This window comes from Myotis daubentonii, chromosome 2 (genome assembly GCF_963259705.1).
Source record: "Myotis daubentonii chromosome 2, mMyoDau2.1, whole genome shotgun sequence".
Classification (NCBI taxonomy): Eukaryota; Metazoa; Chordata; class Mammalia; order Chiroptera; family Vespertilionidae; genus Myotis; species Myotis daubentonii.
This window is the reverse complement of record NC_081841.1, coordinates 99424250-99437906: the sequence shown is the minus strand read 5'-3', so window position 1 is coordinate 99437906 and position 13657 is coordinate 99424250. Positions and strand designations below refer to the sequence as shown.

The 13657-nt window shown below is 47.8% G+C and overlaps 1 protein-coding gene across 28 annotated transcripts in view; it reads right to left on the bottom strand.

Annotated features, from left to right (window-relative positions):
- CACNA1C (calcium voltage-gated channel subunit alpha1 C) overlaps positions 1-13657 on the bottom strand; it is a 616430-nt gene that overhangs the window by 161347 nt on the left and 441426 nt on the right. For all 28 annotated transcript variants that reach the window (XM_059683972.1, XM_059683989.1, XM_059683990.1 and 25 more), the window contains exon 9: positions 6713-6885. In XM_059683972.1, the coding sequence (XP_059539955.1) occupies positions 6713-6885 (173 nt within the window). The remainder of the gene's footprint in view (positions 1-6712; positions 6886-13657) is intronic.

Sequence of the window (13657 nt, the reverse complement as noted above, 5' to 3'; positions counted from 1 at the left end):
GAGAGGGGGAGGGCAGGAATATATTAACCAAAGATCTTACATGTATACTAGAGGCCCGGTGCACAGATTTGTGCATCGGTGGGGTCCCTTGGCCTGGCCTGTGGGGATTGGGCCGAAACAGGCTCTCCAACATCCCCTGAGGGGTCCCAGATTGTGAGAGGGCACAGGCCAGGCCAAGGGACCCCACTGGTGCATGAATCCGTGCACCGGGCCTTTAGTGTAGAGATATAGAACCATAATTCTCTTGTTTCAAAGAGGATTCAATTTTCAACATTTTTTTGGAGAGGGAAGTCTATTAAATATAAATTGCTGTCCCTAATGCTGAGTGGGAGAGCATACTTTGCCTCCTGAGAGCTCTCTATATGACAACAGGGCTGGGCCATTCCAGCTCACACTGGTGCTCTGACCTGCCTGTGCTGAGAGTGGGGGTCTGGAAGGGCGTCAATGAAGACGCACTCTCTGTATTGGGTTGGCAGGCGGAGTAAAAGAGGTAAAGGTTGTCCTAGGCAGAGGGAGGAGGGATTTACAAAAGTCCAGAAACAGCAAATTGCAGGCCTGTTTGGAAGGAGGAGCAGTCTGGTTTATTCCTTCTTATTACTGAGTAGTATTCCATAGTGTGGATGTACCATTGTTTAAACATTTATCCATGGAAGTATATTTTGATTGTTTCCAGTTTGGTGCTATTACAAATAAAGCTGCTATGAATAACTGTGCACAGATTTTTATGTGGACATAGCTTTTCATTTTCTGGGGTAAATTGCTAGGAGTGTAACTGCTCAGTAAGTATATATTTAGATTTTTAAAGAAATGGCCAGACTCTTTTCCAGAATGCCTGTACAATCCTCTGTTCCAACCAATAATGGATAAGTGATCCTGGTTCTTCACATCCTCACCCAAGTTTAGTGCTGTCATGACTTTTTATCTTATCTGTTCTTATAAGTGTCATGATGGTCTAAATTTGCATTTCCCTAATGACTAGTGATGTTGAACACATCTATGTAAAGACAAGAAGTTTATAATTGGTTTCAGAGTTTCTTTTGGCTAATTACCTTACTTTCTCCAAACCTCATTTTTTTTTCCATCTGTAAAATGAGAGAATTTAACTATATGACCCCTAAACAAGTGTCCAGTTCTAAAATTCTTTGTACAACGTGATCCACCCTGGGGGAGTTTGTTTGCAAGGTGAGGAGCATTTGATTTTCCCTTTATGCACCAGCTATTGCCATCTGCCAGGCTTTATTTTGTAGCTATGCAGAGACAGCCAAAGCTTTTGACAAGGGAATGGCATGTCAACTCTAGGAAGACCGACTTGTCTACATTGTACTAGATATGTGTAAGCAGTGCTGGGGAGCAGGGCAGGCAGGTGGCTGCTGGTCTAGGGGAACAGAGGTGGAGAGGAGAGCAGGGAGCAGGCAAAAGGCACTTTCTAGGAGGTCAATTGATAGACTTGGTAATTGATTGAATGTAGGAATTGATAACCATGGAGGGTTCTGTCTTACACTATAAGCTTTAGAGGGCTGGGGCAGCCTTTAAATTGTCTTAATGACATGAGAGAGAGGTTTCTATATGGATATATGTTTAATAAATGCATTTTTTTTATCTTGAGGAGGAGAAAAAGAGAAAGAATTTTATCTTTATCTTTCTTATGGCTGGCCTTCTCTCAGATGAAGCATTCAAGCCAGGAAATGGAGCATGTGCCTTGCAACGGTGCTTCTCTACTGATGACAATACCTGTGCAGCAGCGACAGTTTTGTAGTTGGTGCCTTTAAAAGGGATGCTCATTGCTGCTCAGAGGGAGGGGAAAGGCCTCTACATTACCCTGTCGAGCAGAGGGGTGTGGAGCCAAGACCCATGAGGCCGCCCACTCCGGAAGTGGCACAAAAGGCAACAGGGTACAAACATGCCCCTTTTTGCCTGTTTTCTGTCTTTTTGGGCCCTAAAATGGCTCTTGAGTATCATCTTGTCCTTTTCTCCAAGGCTATCTGTAACCAGCTGCATATTGGGCCTGATGAAGGGCTGAACACTGACATTTTAGGGTCCAGGTAGGCTGAGCCATGTGCTTCTCCTTTTCTGTCTGGAAACCCTCAGATGACTGGCAGCTAGGCTGCACCCAAAACAGGAGGTCTGCAGCGTGATGGCATCCTGGAAAGTCTCCAGACACAAGATACTTATGAAACAGGACTCTGTTTGCCTTCAAGCTTTGGGCGTCACCATGGCACTGAGCAGCTCTTGTCAAGGCACCAGTGACCCCACACTGCTAAGCCCAGTAATGAGCTCCCAGCGGCCACCATACTCGCCTCTCAGCAGCACTGCCCTGGCCTATCCTACCTCCTCTCTGCCATGCCCTTCTATCTCCTCTGCTGGCTCTTCCTCATACCCCAGCCTCCACACATCAGTAGAGGTGGGAAAGGCCAGGGCAGTGCTGGCCTCTCCCATTTCTCTCTACACTACTCCGCAAGTGATCTCATCCAGGCAAATAGGCTTAAATGCCCTCTATATGTTGTTGACTTCTCAAAATATAATTTGTCCCAGACCTCTCCCCAGACTTCAGATGAATTCCCAATTGCCTACACACCATCTACATTTGGATGTCAAATAGGCATTTCAAACGTCTGGGTGTGAGACTTTTCCTAATATTCCTGCCCTGACACCTATTCCTCTCGTAGCTCCCCTGGATCAGTACATGAGGATTCCACACTTTCTGCTGTTTAGACAATCACCTGGAAAACTCCTGGTTTCTCTCTCTCTCTCTCATACACACATCTTATATCTGATACACCAGCAAATGATGTCATTCTGGAGCCTTTCTGTATCACCTCATTGTTACCAGGACAACATGGAGCCTCACTCTATCACCTCATTGTTACCAGGACAATGTGGGGCCTCACTATATCACCTCATTGTTACCAGGACAACATGGAGCCTCACTGTATCACCTCATTGTTACCAGGACAACATGGAGCCTCACTGTATCACCTCAGTGTTACCAGGACAATGTGGGACCTCACTGTATCACCTCATTTTTACCAGGACAATGTGGAGCCTCACTGTATCACCTCACTGATACCAGGATAAGGTGTCATGGTCTCTTGAGGCAGGAGCCCAACCCCTCCCCCGGCTCCCTGCTTCGCCCTTGCCCACCTCCATTCCATTCTGCAGATTGCAGCCAGGGAGTTCCTGGTAAACGTGGGTCAAGTCATAGCACTTCTCAGCTAAAAACTCTCAGTGGCTTCCTAGCTCACTCCTCGGAAAAGCCCAAGTTCTTACAGTGAGTCTCATGGTCCACGTCCTGATTACCTTGGACTTCATCGCCTACCTCTCTCACCCTTACTCACTGCCCTCCAGTCACATTAGCCTCCTCTCTGCTCCTCAAATACATCAGCTCTGCTTCTCCCTTGAGGCCTTTCCACAGGCTGCTCCCTCTGCCCAGAATGCTCTTTCCCCAAATACCTATATATTTCCTTACTGCCTTCAAGTCTTCATTCAAATGCCACCTTCTCAGTGAGGTACTTCTGAGAATCCCACCTAGATTACAACCTCTCAGCACTTCTGTCTCCCTCTCGTATTTCACCTTCTCCATGGCACTTATCACTCTCTGACATACCATTTAATTGGTATGTCTCCCCACCAGGAGGTAAGTTCCATGAGGGCAGGGATATTTGACTGCTTTGCTCATTGCTATACCCCCTGCACCTGAAACAGTGTCTGGCATGGAGCAGACTTTAATGAGAGGATGGATGGGTGGAAGCATAAACTGGAACATGTTTTTGGATGTAATTTACCAGCTACATTATTACTCTAATTACTTAGAGAAGTACCTACTAACTGTGCCCTTGCTCTCTGTCTTCTCTACTGCTGCTCTTCCTATTTCCTCCATGGTGTTTGTAGCTTTTCCTAGGAGAAGTGTATGACTGGGCTCCTGCAGGTATGCTAACTGTCCCGCCCTGGTGCCACCTCTCTGTCACCACGTCCTACTCCAGCAGCATCTGGCAGGTGCTGACCCGCCTTCTGCCCAGGGAAGAACAGAAGTTGCCAGAGCCGTTGATGAATAGTGATGATGCCTTTTTTCTTAAAAGACTACTTTGTTTTTGAGCTGAAAAGAACTGGCAGAGCTTACTATATTATAAATTTTTAGCAATTTCAAAGGCTAAGATACTACTTTAATTGAAACATACATATAAATTATAGCAACATTTCTCCCCTTGTGTTTGTTTCAAAGGGCAAACTATGAAGTTTTGAAGACAAGAATATAGTTCCTGAGCCATACGCTAGCCTTTTCTGCAAATCTATTAGGTTGCCAATTCCCTAATAATTTAATCACTGCTTTTATTGGACTTCCCCAATAGACACAGTCCTTTGGACTGATTTCCTGGCTCCATTACTACATCTCTCATATCCATTTCATTGCATGGGTCTATTTTACTCTTCATCTTGCTTTTTTATAGACTCATTTCCTTGCCCTACCCCAGTAGGACTGTTCTAGCACCATTTCAACAATTGAAGGTGGCAGGCTCCCACTGTGCTCTCCCAGGACAAGGCTGGCTGAGGACCAGAAGCAGACAGCAAAGGCTCCTCCAGCCATCAGGAAGGAGTACACGGTGGGAGGAACAGCAGTCTCCAGAGTCTGATTTCATCCATATTTGGACTTCTGAAAATCTTGGCAGAGGTACTGTCCACTGGATTAGGCAGTTCATCACGCTCATCCCAAAGCCTGGCCAGAAATGTGGGGGGACAGGCCTTGTCCACGTGATCTGGTCCAGCGGCAAAGAATTCTCCATGCTAGGAATGCCCTGGAATTTATTCATTTAATGGTCAGGACAGGGAAGCAGCACACATCTAGGGAGCTCTTGCTTTAGGCAGAGAATAGAATAACTATGTGTGTCTGTGGACCACAACTGACTGCTAAGCAAGTAGTGGATGCCGCTCATTTTTAATAATATGCTAAGAAAGTTGCTCATCAGCATGAATCATGACACTGGGCCTCTGCCCTGACTTAGGATGGAGAGGGGCCAAGATGCCAGTTTCTGTGTTTCAGAGGTAAGCTTCTCTGTGGTAATTATCTACCGTGCCACTCCGTGCCACAAACTAACTACGCCACAGTTCCAGCAACAGTATAATAGAATCTGCGAAGCATTTTCCCAGAAAGACGCCAGTGGCACCACTGCTCACTATTATAATTCATTGAAAGCCTTGTCTTCCAACCTGTCTCCTTAGGTTATTAAATTATGTCATTACCAGTCCCTGTTGTTTGTGTGTTTTAATTTTGTGTTTCCCCTTGAGCAGCGATCAGAAAGGGAGCATTGGTGGAGGGTTCTAGCAGTCTCTGCAGCTAAACCTTTGCTGGCTCCTTGCCCACTTCCTCCACTCAATCCTCCTCTAGATCCCCCATCAGGACTCAGGTGCTAATGAGCAGAAACTCACAGAAATCTGTCGGGAGTTTGAAAACATGGACATAACTCATGCCTACTCTAAGGCCGAGAAACTAGACTCACTGTATTTGCATGTATGTGCTAGGATATATATGTACACACATGCCTGCACACACAGGGATTTCACAGCTGATGGGAAGACCGTGCTTTCCTCAGGGCAGCTGGCCTGGCAGTCCTGCGCCTTCCTGGCTCCTTAAGGAGAGAAGCACCTGATCCAAACCAGCGTCCTGCTTCCCTCCATCAGCCTCCCTGAGACCCGGTGGGTGCTGTCACCTCCCTTCCACTCAGGGAATGTTTCTGGCTGCCCACCTTACCTGCCTGTCTCCATACAGCAACCATCTTGTTGGCTTTTTAACCTGTTCGGTTCCTGACTACCCTAGATGCTCAAGGTTCAGGAGCATGTTTTCAAGTTATGCTGCTTGAGGAAGAAACACACCTATTCAAACATGCAAAATGAAAGGGAAAGAGTGCACCCAGAGAGAGGAGGCAAGTGCGTGGTCATCAGAGAGATGGAGGTCCAATGAAACAGGGAGAAGAGTCGGACCTAACGCAGTGGTTCTCAAATGTACCCGGCAGCTCCATCATCTGTAGGCTGTTCAAACCAATTGCTGGGCCCCACCCCAGGATCTCTGAGCCAGCAGATCTGAAGTGCAGCCTGAGTTTGTATTTCTAGTAACTTCCCAGGTGCTGCTGGTCCAGGGACCACACTTTGAGACCCACTGGGCTAATCTGGTGAGAGCCTGCCCCGTGCAACCCCAGAGGAAGGGATTTAGCTCAGTTTCTATAACCTGTCAGATGCCTCTAGGCTTCCTCAGTCTTCCCATTTAGTACTTCGAATCTAGCCTCCTTAAGAGAAACCTTTGGCTGCTTTCCCTGAGAAAGCACAATGGAGCTTGGAAGTCTGCTGCAAAGGGGGCGAGGTTCCCGCTTTCTAGGGAGCTGCTTGGTGGAAAGTATTCTTTGTAACAAGCCTGTGCAGGGGCCTGCCCTCTGCCCAAAGAGATGGAGCCCAGAGGAGGATGTCTGATTTAAAAATGAAGAGTGCACCTTAGCAAAATCTAAACTGTCTTTAAGATCAAAGATACTAAAAGAAAATGAGGTTTTACAGATCAATCATAATTATTTCACTAACTTCTATGAGTAGCAAATGATTGCAAGCAGTGAGACCAATGTTGTTCCAGGAGGACAACTGTAAAGAAAGGTTGGTGGTAAAAGGTTTCTGCTGTGTTCCCCCCATCTCTTCCCTCTCCCAGAACCCAGCCAAGACAGAGGATGCTGCTCACTGTTTCGGGGTTTCTCCTCATCCATGCCTTCGTCCTCGTTCTCAGGGTCAATGTCTTCCGCCTGTGTGATCCAGTCCAGGTAGCCCTTCAGGTCCTCTTCCAGTTGTTGCTTCTCTCGTAGCTTTTGGAAATCCCCCCGAGCCTTGGCCTTCTCCCTCTCTTTGGAGAACTCTCTGGAGAGAGAGTGGAGTGGGCAGGGCAGGGAGTGCATGGAAGGAGGGCGTGGTGGGGCATGAAGGAGAGATGGAGACAAGGGGAAACAAAAGTGAGGATGGCTTTGCACTGGGAAGCCTGCCCACATGCCCCAACTTCCACAGATAGCTTTCTCTAGCCATCCCAGGCTATGTCTTGGCTCTCACATATATAGAAGGAGTCACTGAATGGGAGGGATAAAACCCATTTCCCTTTTTCCTGGATCATGATTACAGGCTCTGCCTTCAATAACAACTGTTCTCCAATGACCCGAAATCTCCTTCGAATAGTAACCAAAAAAGCCTCCACAACAGTACGGAACATGCATTCGCCTTTCCCCAGCTTTGGACGGCAGGAGAAAAGTCTCAAGAGCCTCTGGGTGGCAAAAGGTGCAGGAGCCCGGTGTGCTGAAGCCTGCTCAACCACAGCGGCTCCCGAGAGCCACCTGTACACGGCTCTTCCCAACTCTGGCTTCAGTGAGGTCTCTGTGGTGGCTTGAAATTGGCCATGGTGGGAATATTTACACCATGGGAACTGGCAAATGTTATAAACCAGGGCTTTCTCCCCTAAAGAGCCAACTGTTAAATATGTATCAGTGCACCACTGATTTGAGACCCAGGGGAATGAACCCCCTCCTTCTCTATTCTTATGAATAGGGCTCTTCCTGCCTCTCTTAGCTGCCTGGGAGGATTTCTAATCTAGAGAAAGTGCTTTCTCACATGGAGACAATGAGGGTTCCAAACACAAGAAAATGTCCTGGGGGCTGCCTTTTAGGTTAAAAAAGAAATCTAATCATAATGGAAAAATACATAAAATCAAGATGATATAAAAGTTAAATGATGTGTTCAGTTTAAAATAATAATAAGCAGAAATTGGAATTGAATTGGAGTTTGACAAAAGAAGGGCCTGTTGAAAAATTTGACAGAAGGACTATTTATTTTCTATGATTCTGTCCTTATTTCTCTCTGATTTCAAATTCACTTTCCTAGCAAGGCAGGGCTGGCAGCAGAAGGCTGTGATCAAGAGGCTAGTTCTTAACTTGCCAAGCAAGTTTGTGTCTTTTCTTCTCAAATTGTACACAGGAACATTTCTCTGCTTGATACTCAGTCTATGGGGAATGGGGCCCTCAGTGGTGTGTGTGTGTGTGTGTGTGTGTGTGTGTGTGTGTGTGTGTGTGTTGCATTGGGCATCTTGTTTAATTCTTAGAAATATGATTCCTCCTTCTCTCACCAGTAAAGGTGTAGTTCATGGCAGGCAGCTGCAGAAACCACCTTGAAAGAATTCCTTGCACAAGCCAGGCACTCTACAGAAGCACCTTGGAAGGAAGGACACACCAACAAACCATAGTGGGCACAGGCTCAGCCCCTGAATCTATTGAGTGACATTAGCTGGCTCTCTCACCACACCCACTGGCTGCTATGTGCATTTTGCTAGTGCTGCTTTGGAGAGCACCGGTGTTAGAGCTCACCATTTTTATGGTTAATGGGGTTGGTGCTGGAAGTGGTCTAGGGAACTTCTTAATTGGGAGATGTGGGAGCTCTCAAGCTAACGAGTTCTCTTCAACTGCTGCCTTAATGGTGCTCTGGTTTGGATGGAATTTTCTTCCTAAATTTGATTGAATTCTAATTGGACTGAACTTGTTTTTCATTGGGCTTCCTGCCAACTGGTGGGTACCTTCATTTCCTTCCCAGGGAGTTTAATGCCAGGGAAAAGGGGCCAGATTAACAGCTTGCAGTGACGATGGAGGCCTTGCTCTGCTTTGCCCAGCTGTCCTTTTGTTATTGAGGTGGACAAGGAAAGATGCCAGCCACTTGCCTAGTCACACCTCTGTACCTAGTCACACTGCCCCAGGGCCGTAGGCCTGCTCTCTGGAGACAGTCACTTCATATAGAAGTTCCCTCCCTGTGAGAATCAACTCCAATACTACACTTCAAAGCCCCTCTCTCTGCTCTCTTTCTGCCCACACGCATTTGCACCTCCATCCCTCTCCTGTGGAGTGGGTTTGAGTTGTAAGGTGACTAAATAGCTGAGGGTTTATTTAGGCTCTTTTGGAATATTTTGCAGAGGGTCCAAGTTCTAGTTCCAAAACAACTACCCATTCTTCTTCTAGGGTTGGGAGGATAGGACTGGGGCCCAACTGGAGTAGGGACAATTGACCCAGACCTATTACAGCATCTGCCCTGTGGAATCAAACTCACCATCGGTACCCTCTGGGGACTCAAAGTAAACATCAAACATCCCTGTGATGAAAGAAAACTGAGGTGTGTGTGTGTGGGGGGGGTGTCTGAAGGGGATAGGAAAGTGGCAGGGTCAGATCGGAAGCCTATGGCTCCCCTTGGCTCCCAGGGGTCATGGGACACAATCACACTGCAGCCGAATGGAAGGTAAGCCAAGTTTCCCCATCCAGACCCCACGCAGTAAGGGATTTTTCTGGGTGGCAGTGCCTGGCTGTCTTTTATCTCCTCGCCTGGATGCCAGCCAGGCACCTGCTCTGGGGACTGAGCTAATGAAGACATGAAGCCCCAGCCTGTCGGGCTGTGCTGGGCCCAGGGACCAAGTCGGCTAGACAATCAGTCACAGCTGTGGGATTTGTCGTGGGCAGAAGCACTTCCCTGGCCAGCAAGGGCCAACATGAAAAATGAGGGTGGGGTGGAGAGCCAGAGGACCAGCACTCACTGATGTAAAGCGAGCACAGGGATGTGCAAGTGGAAAATCCTCAATACCGACGGCTGGTGCTCTAGGCCCTCTATGATCCATACAGTCAAGCCTCATTATTCACAGATTCTGTATTTGCAAATGTGCCTACCCGCTAAACTTTATTTGTAACCCCAAGTCAATTACTCGTGTGCCTGTGAGGTCTTCTGCAGACATCTGTAAAATGGAAGAAAACTGAGTCACATCCCCAGCTGAGGTCAGACAAGGTGACCCGTTGCTTTCTTGTTTCAGCTCTCAGACTGTGAACAGAGGTCTCCTTTTTATGGTCTGTTTATTGCCACAGTTTTTATGGTCTGCTCATTGCCACTTTTGTGTTTTTGTTGGTGATTCTGCTGTTTAAAAGGGCCCCCAAGCATAGTGCTGAAGTGCTGTCCAGTGTCCTAAGTGCAAGAAGGCTGTGAGGTGCCTCCTGGAGAAAATACATATGCTAGATGAGCTTTTTCAGGCATGAGTTACAGTGCTGTTGGCCATAAGTTCAATGTTAATGAATCAACAATGTGTATTAAATAAAGTATATTTAAAGAGAAACACACAAAATGCATGGTTATGTACTGATCACTTGATTAAAATGGTGTGATCAGAGACTAGCAGGAACCTCACCCTGTATTTCTCCTGAGACCAATGGTTCAGGATTGATACTCAGCATTTGTGGGGACATCACAGAATAATGAGAATCAACTGTCTATGCTGCCATCTCTTCTGCTTCCACCCACCAGGCATGTTCACCCTGGCCTTTCTCTTGCTTCCTTCCAGACCTGGGTGTTGTGCCATGGTCCAATTATGCCGTTAGGTGGTAACATGCTTACCCACCCGGCTCTCTGCTTTTGGGGGAGAGACATGCACATCTCCCCAGGGGAAAAGAACTGGAGGCCTACCCACCTAGCGGTACTGGGCCCCTTGTCAACTGGAGGCACATGTCTGAAGCACTCTGTTCACAATCACTTAAAAACAAAAAGTGACTGGATTCCAGAGTCCAGGGACTTGCAACTGATTACAGCGTCCAGTGCAGTTTTGAGACTCTCACCGTCACTGCTGTTGTAATTCTGCTAGGCTGGAGGGTGAGCCTTCTCAAGGGGAACACAAATATAACCTGATTCATATCTATAATATCAGGCCTGCGAGGACCCATAGGCAATGAACATGTAAATTCTTTCCACTGACACTATCCAGCCCTCTCAGGATATGTGAGTATCCTAGATGAAGGACACCCAAAGGACCCTCTGAAGACCAACATTTCTGATTCCCACCTTTTAAATGGAAACTTCATGGAGTGTCATCTTCCCTACCTTCATGAGCGGCAAGCTCCAAGCACACTTTAACCTTTTCTTGGTGCCAAGGGGCACAATTTGAACGTGAGTTACTCTTAACTGACAGCTGCAGGCTAATGCCCCCAGTCCCAGAATGCTCCACGCCTGCAGTGCTGCTGAGTGGGGGCTCCTCCCTCTGAGGGACTGTTAGGACTTGCTGGCTGCCAGCCCCCATGCTGAACAGCCCTGCCCTGCTGCAGCCCCCGGCGCTGGCTCTGCACCTTCCTGCTGGGACTCTGCTCCCGCTGGCTGTTCCAGGAGCCTGCCATGGGCCAGGGCTGCTGCCTGCTCTCTCGCCCTTCCTCACAGCAGTTCCGCTCTTCCTCTCTCTCCTTTTTTACTATAACTTCAGGACATAGGATTAGCCAGCCAAACTGGTTGGGGGACAGTAAAACATGGAGGTCAGGAATGAGGTTATGGGTTCACATTGCTTGGATTTAACCTGGATCCTCCCCTTTTCACCTGTCAGAAGTGAGGTAGGAATTCATGGAAAGCTCACTTTTCTTCTCTCTAACATGGAGGTGTGAACAGCACTAGCTTAGAGGGTTGTTGGGGGCACTGCAGGAGTTAATCTGCCTGATGCTCCCAGGACGGAGCCTGACAGAGAATGCTGGCTCCTGGTCATGCCTCATTGCTGCAGTGAGTTTCATGGGCTCTGAGACTTCCCTGAATGCTTCTGGCAGGTTGGCTTACCCAGGAGTCTGACTGATGAATAAGTGGGAGTTTGCTGCATTCCTGTGGTCCTGCCTAGACACTGATTCAAACCCAAACCTGCCACCACCAGCTAGTCAGGCAGCAGGAGCCTGAGTCCATGTCACTTCATGGGCTCAGGGTGGCCCATTCAGGTTGGCTGGCCCTCTTGACAGGTTAGAAAGGGTTCCTTAACCCAGGAAGGGGAGCTGCTCGCCCACGGACATTTCTTTGTACCAGCAGAGGGTGTGCCCAGGGGCCCAGGAGGCCTTGGGCAAAGTTCTGTTAGATGTTGCGGAGCTCTGAGCAGCAGGCACTCCTCGGGGAAGGTCAGGGAGCAGGTGCGGGGAAGGTCTCCAGGACACCACTGCGGACCAAGGTCTCAAGGTGCCGAGGCCTGAAGGTCTGGTGCTCCTGTTCAGAGTCCACACACGCTCTGAGTGTTACTACTCGCCAGGCTTTGGGCTGGCATTTTTACACACCCTCTCACTGTGACTGAGCCAGGCCAGGTTTCCAACAGCTTTTCTCTCAGGTCAGCAGCCGCTGAAAGCTGACGTCCTTGCTCTGATACCACCGGGAAGATGATTTTTCTTGTGGGGCAAGGAGTATGGGTCGGTTCTCTGCTTGGGGAGGGGTGTTTGTAGTCTAGTTCCCACTCTCCAAACCCGATTCCAGGGTGGGGTAGGCGTATTTCCCTTAGATTTGTTTCTAATTTCTGGGGGAAGAAAATGGAATCATTAGAAATTTTTCTAGAGGTTCAGAGCTCTGGGTTGTATTTCAGTTCAAGGTCATTCAATGTGTACCCAATGGGCAATGGCGGGAAGATGGGAGCCTTGTTCTGCTATTTACCAACCAAGTGACACCATGCAAGTCGCTTAACACCTCTGGGCTCACTTTCCTCACCTTTAAAATCTAACTTTTGATGATTCTAGTCGCTAATTCCAGTTATGATAGGCACCAAGTAAGCAATAACCATTGTAATGGTAGCACTATTACTGAGCATTTACTATATGCTAAGTATTTCACATAAATGATCTTATTTTATCATCCCAACAACCTATTGTTATCTTGATGTTTTCTGATGGGGAACTAAAGCTTAAAGAGGTGACATCGCTCAACATAATGCTTCCAGCAAGTGCAGGGCTGGGATAGCTAAATTTCTGTCTTCAGTGGGGATGAAGCTGATTTCCATGCTTTCCTTGGTGATTTACATAGAAACCCAGGGGCATTTTCTCGTGTTGGAACACAAATATGTAAGCCCTTCCACCTTCCAGGCAGCTAATCAGGGGCTTCTCTTGAACTCATCACTCTTACCCCTGAGGGAATACTCTCGTTTCCTGTGTGGTCTTACCTTGGCAGAGGCATGATGTCATCAAAGTCTCTAACAAGCCACCTACCAGGGGAAAGGGTGAGGGTGGAAGCAGAGTCCTTCCTTCACCCAGTTCCTAAGACTAAACCTGTTGCTCCTGCATTGCATTAGGCTGTGGCAGGAGGTGGGAGTAGCCATTCCTGGTTTATTACTGAGTAAAAATGAAGATCAATCTTTCTCCCTAGCCCTGACTTTCCCCCAGAATTAATGTCCCTAGAGAGCTAGGATAGGCTATTCAGAGCAGTTGACCTGTCTGGAGCAGAGCAGAAATAGACTGCACCCCTCCCTCCTAGCCAAGGCAGCAGAGTGTGACACCCAGGAGCAGGCTACCAGGAGCATTTAGGTGTTAGGCCTTGGCACGGCTGGGTGGGCTTATGAGGAAAGTGGACTGAGGAAATCCAGTGAGTCCCATGGCAAAGGCAGCCTCCCCAGGGCTCCTCGATGCCCCGTGCCTCTGCTGCTTCTACCACTTTCTAACTTCATCTGAGCAAAGGCCAAAATCAAGCAGGCTTTATACGTGGAGCCAAGTAGATAAACCGAAAGGAAACTACATTGCCTCTCTTCAGTTCTCAAATAATCTAGGGCTTTAAAGAGCTCAGTGCCCTTTTCATTCAGACATGGACTGCTCAGTCTATGCCTTAGAATCAAAGGGAATTATATATTTAGTCTGCA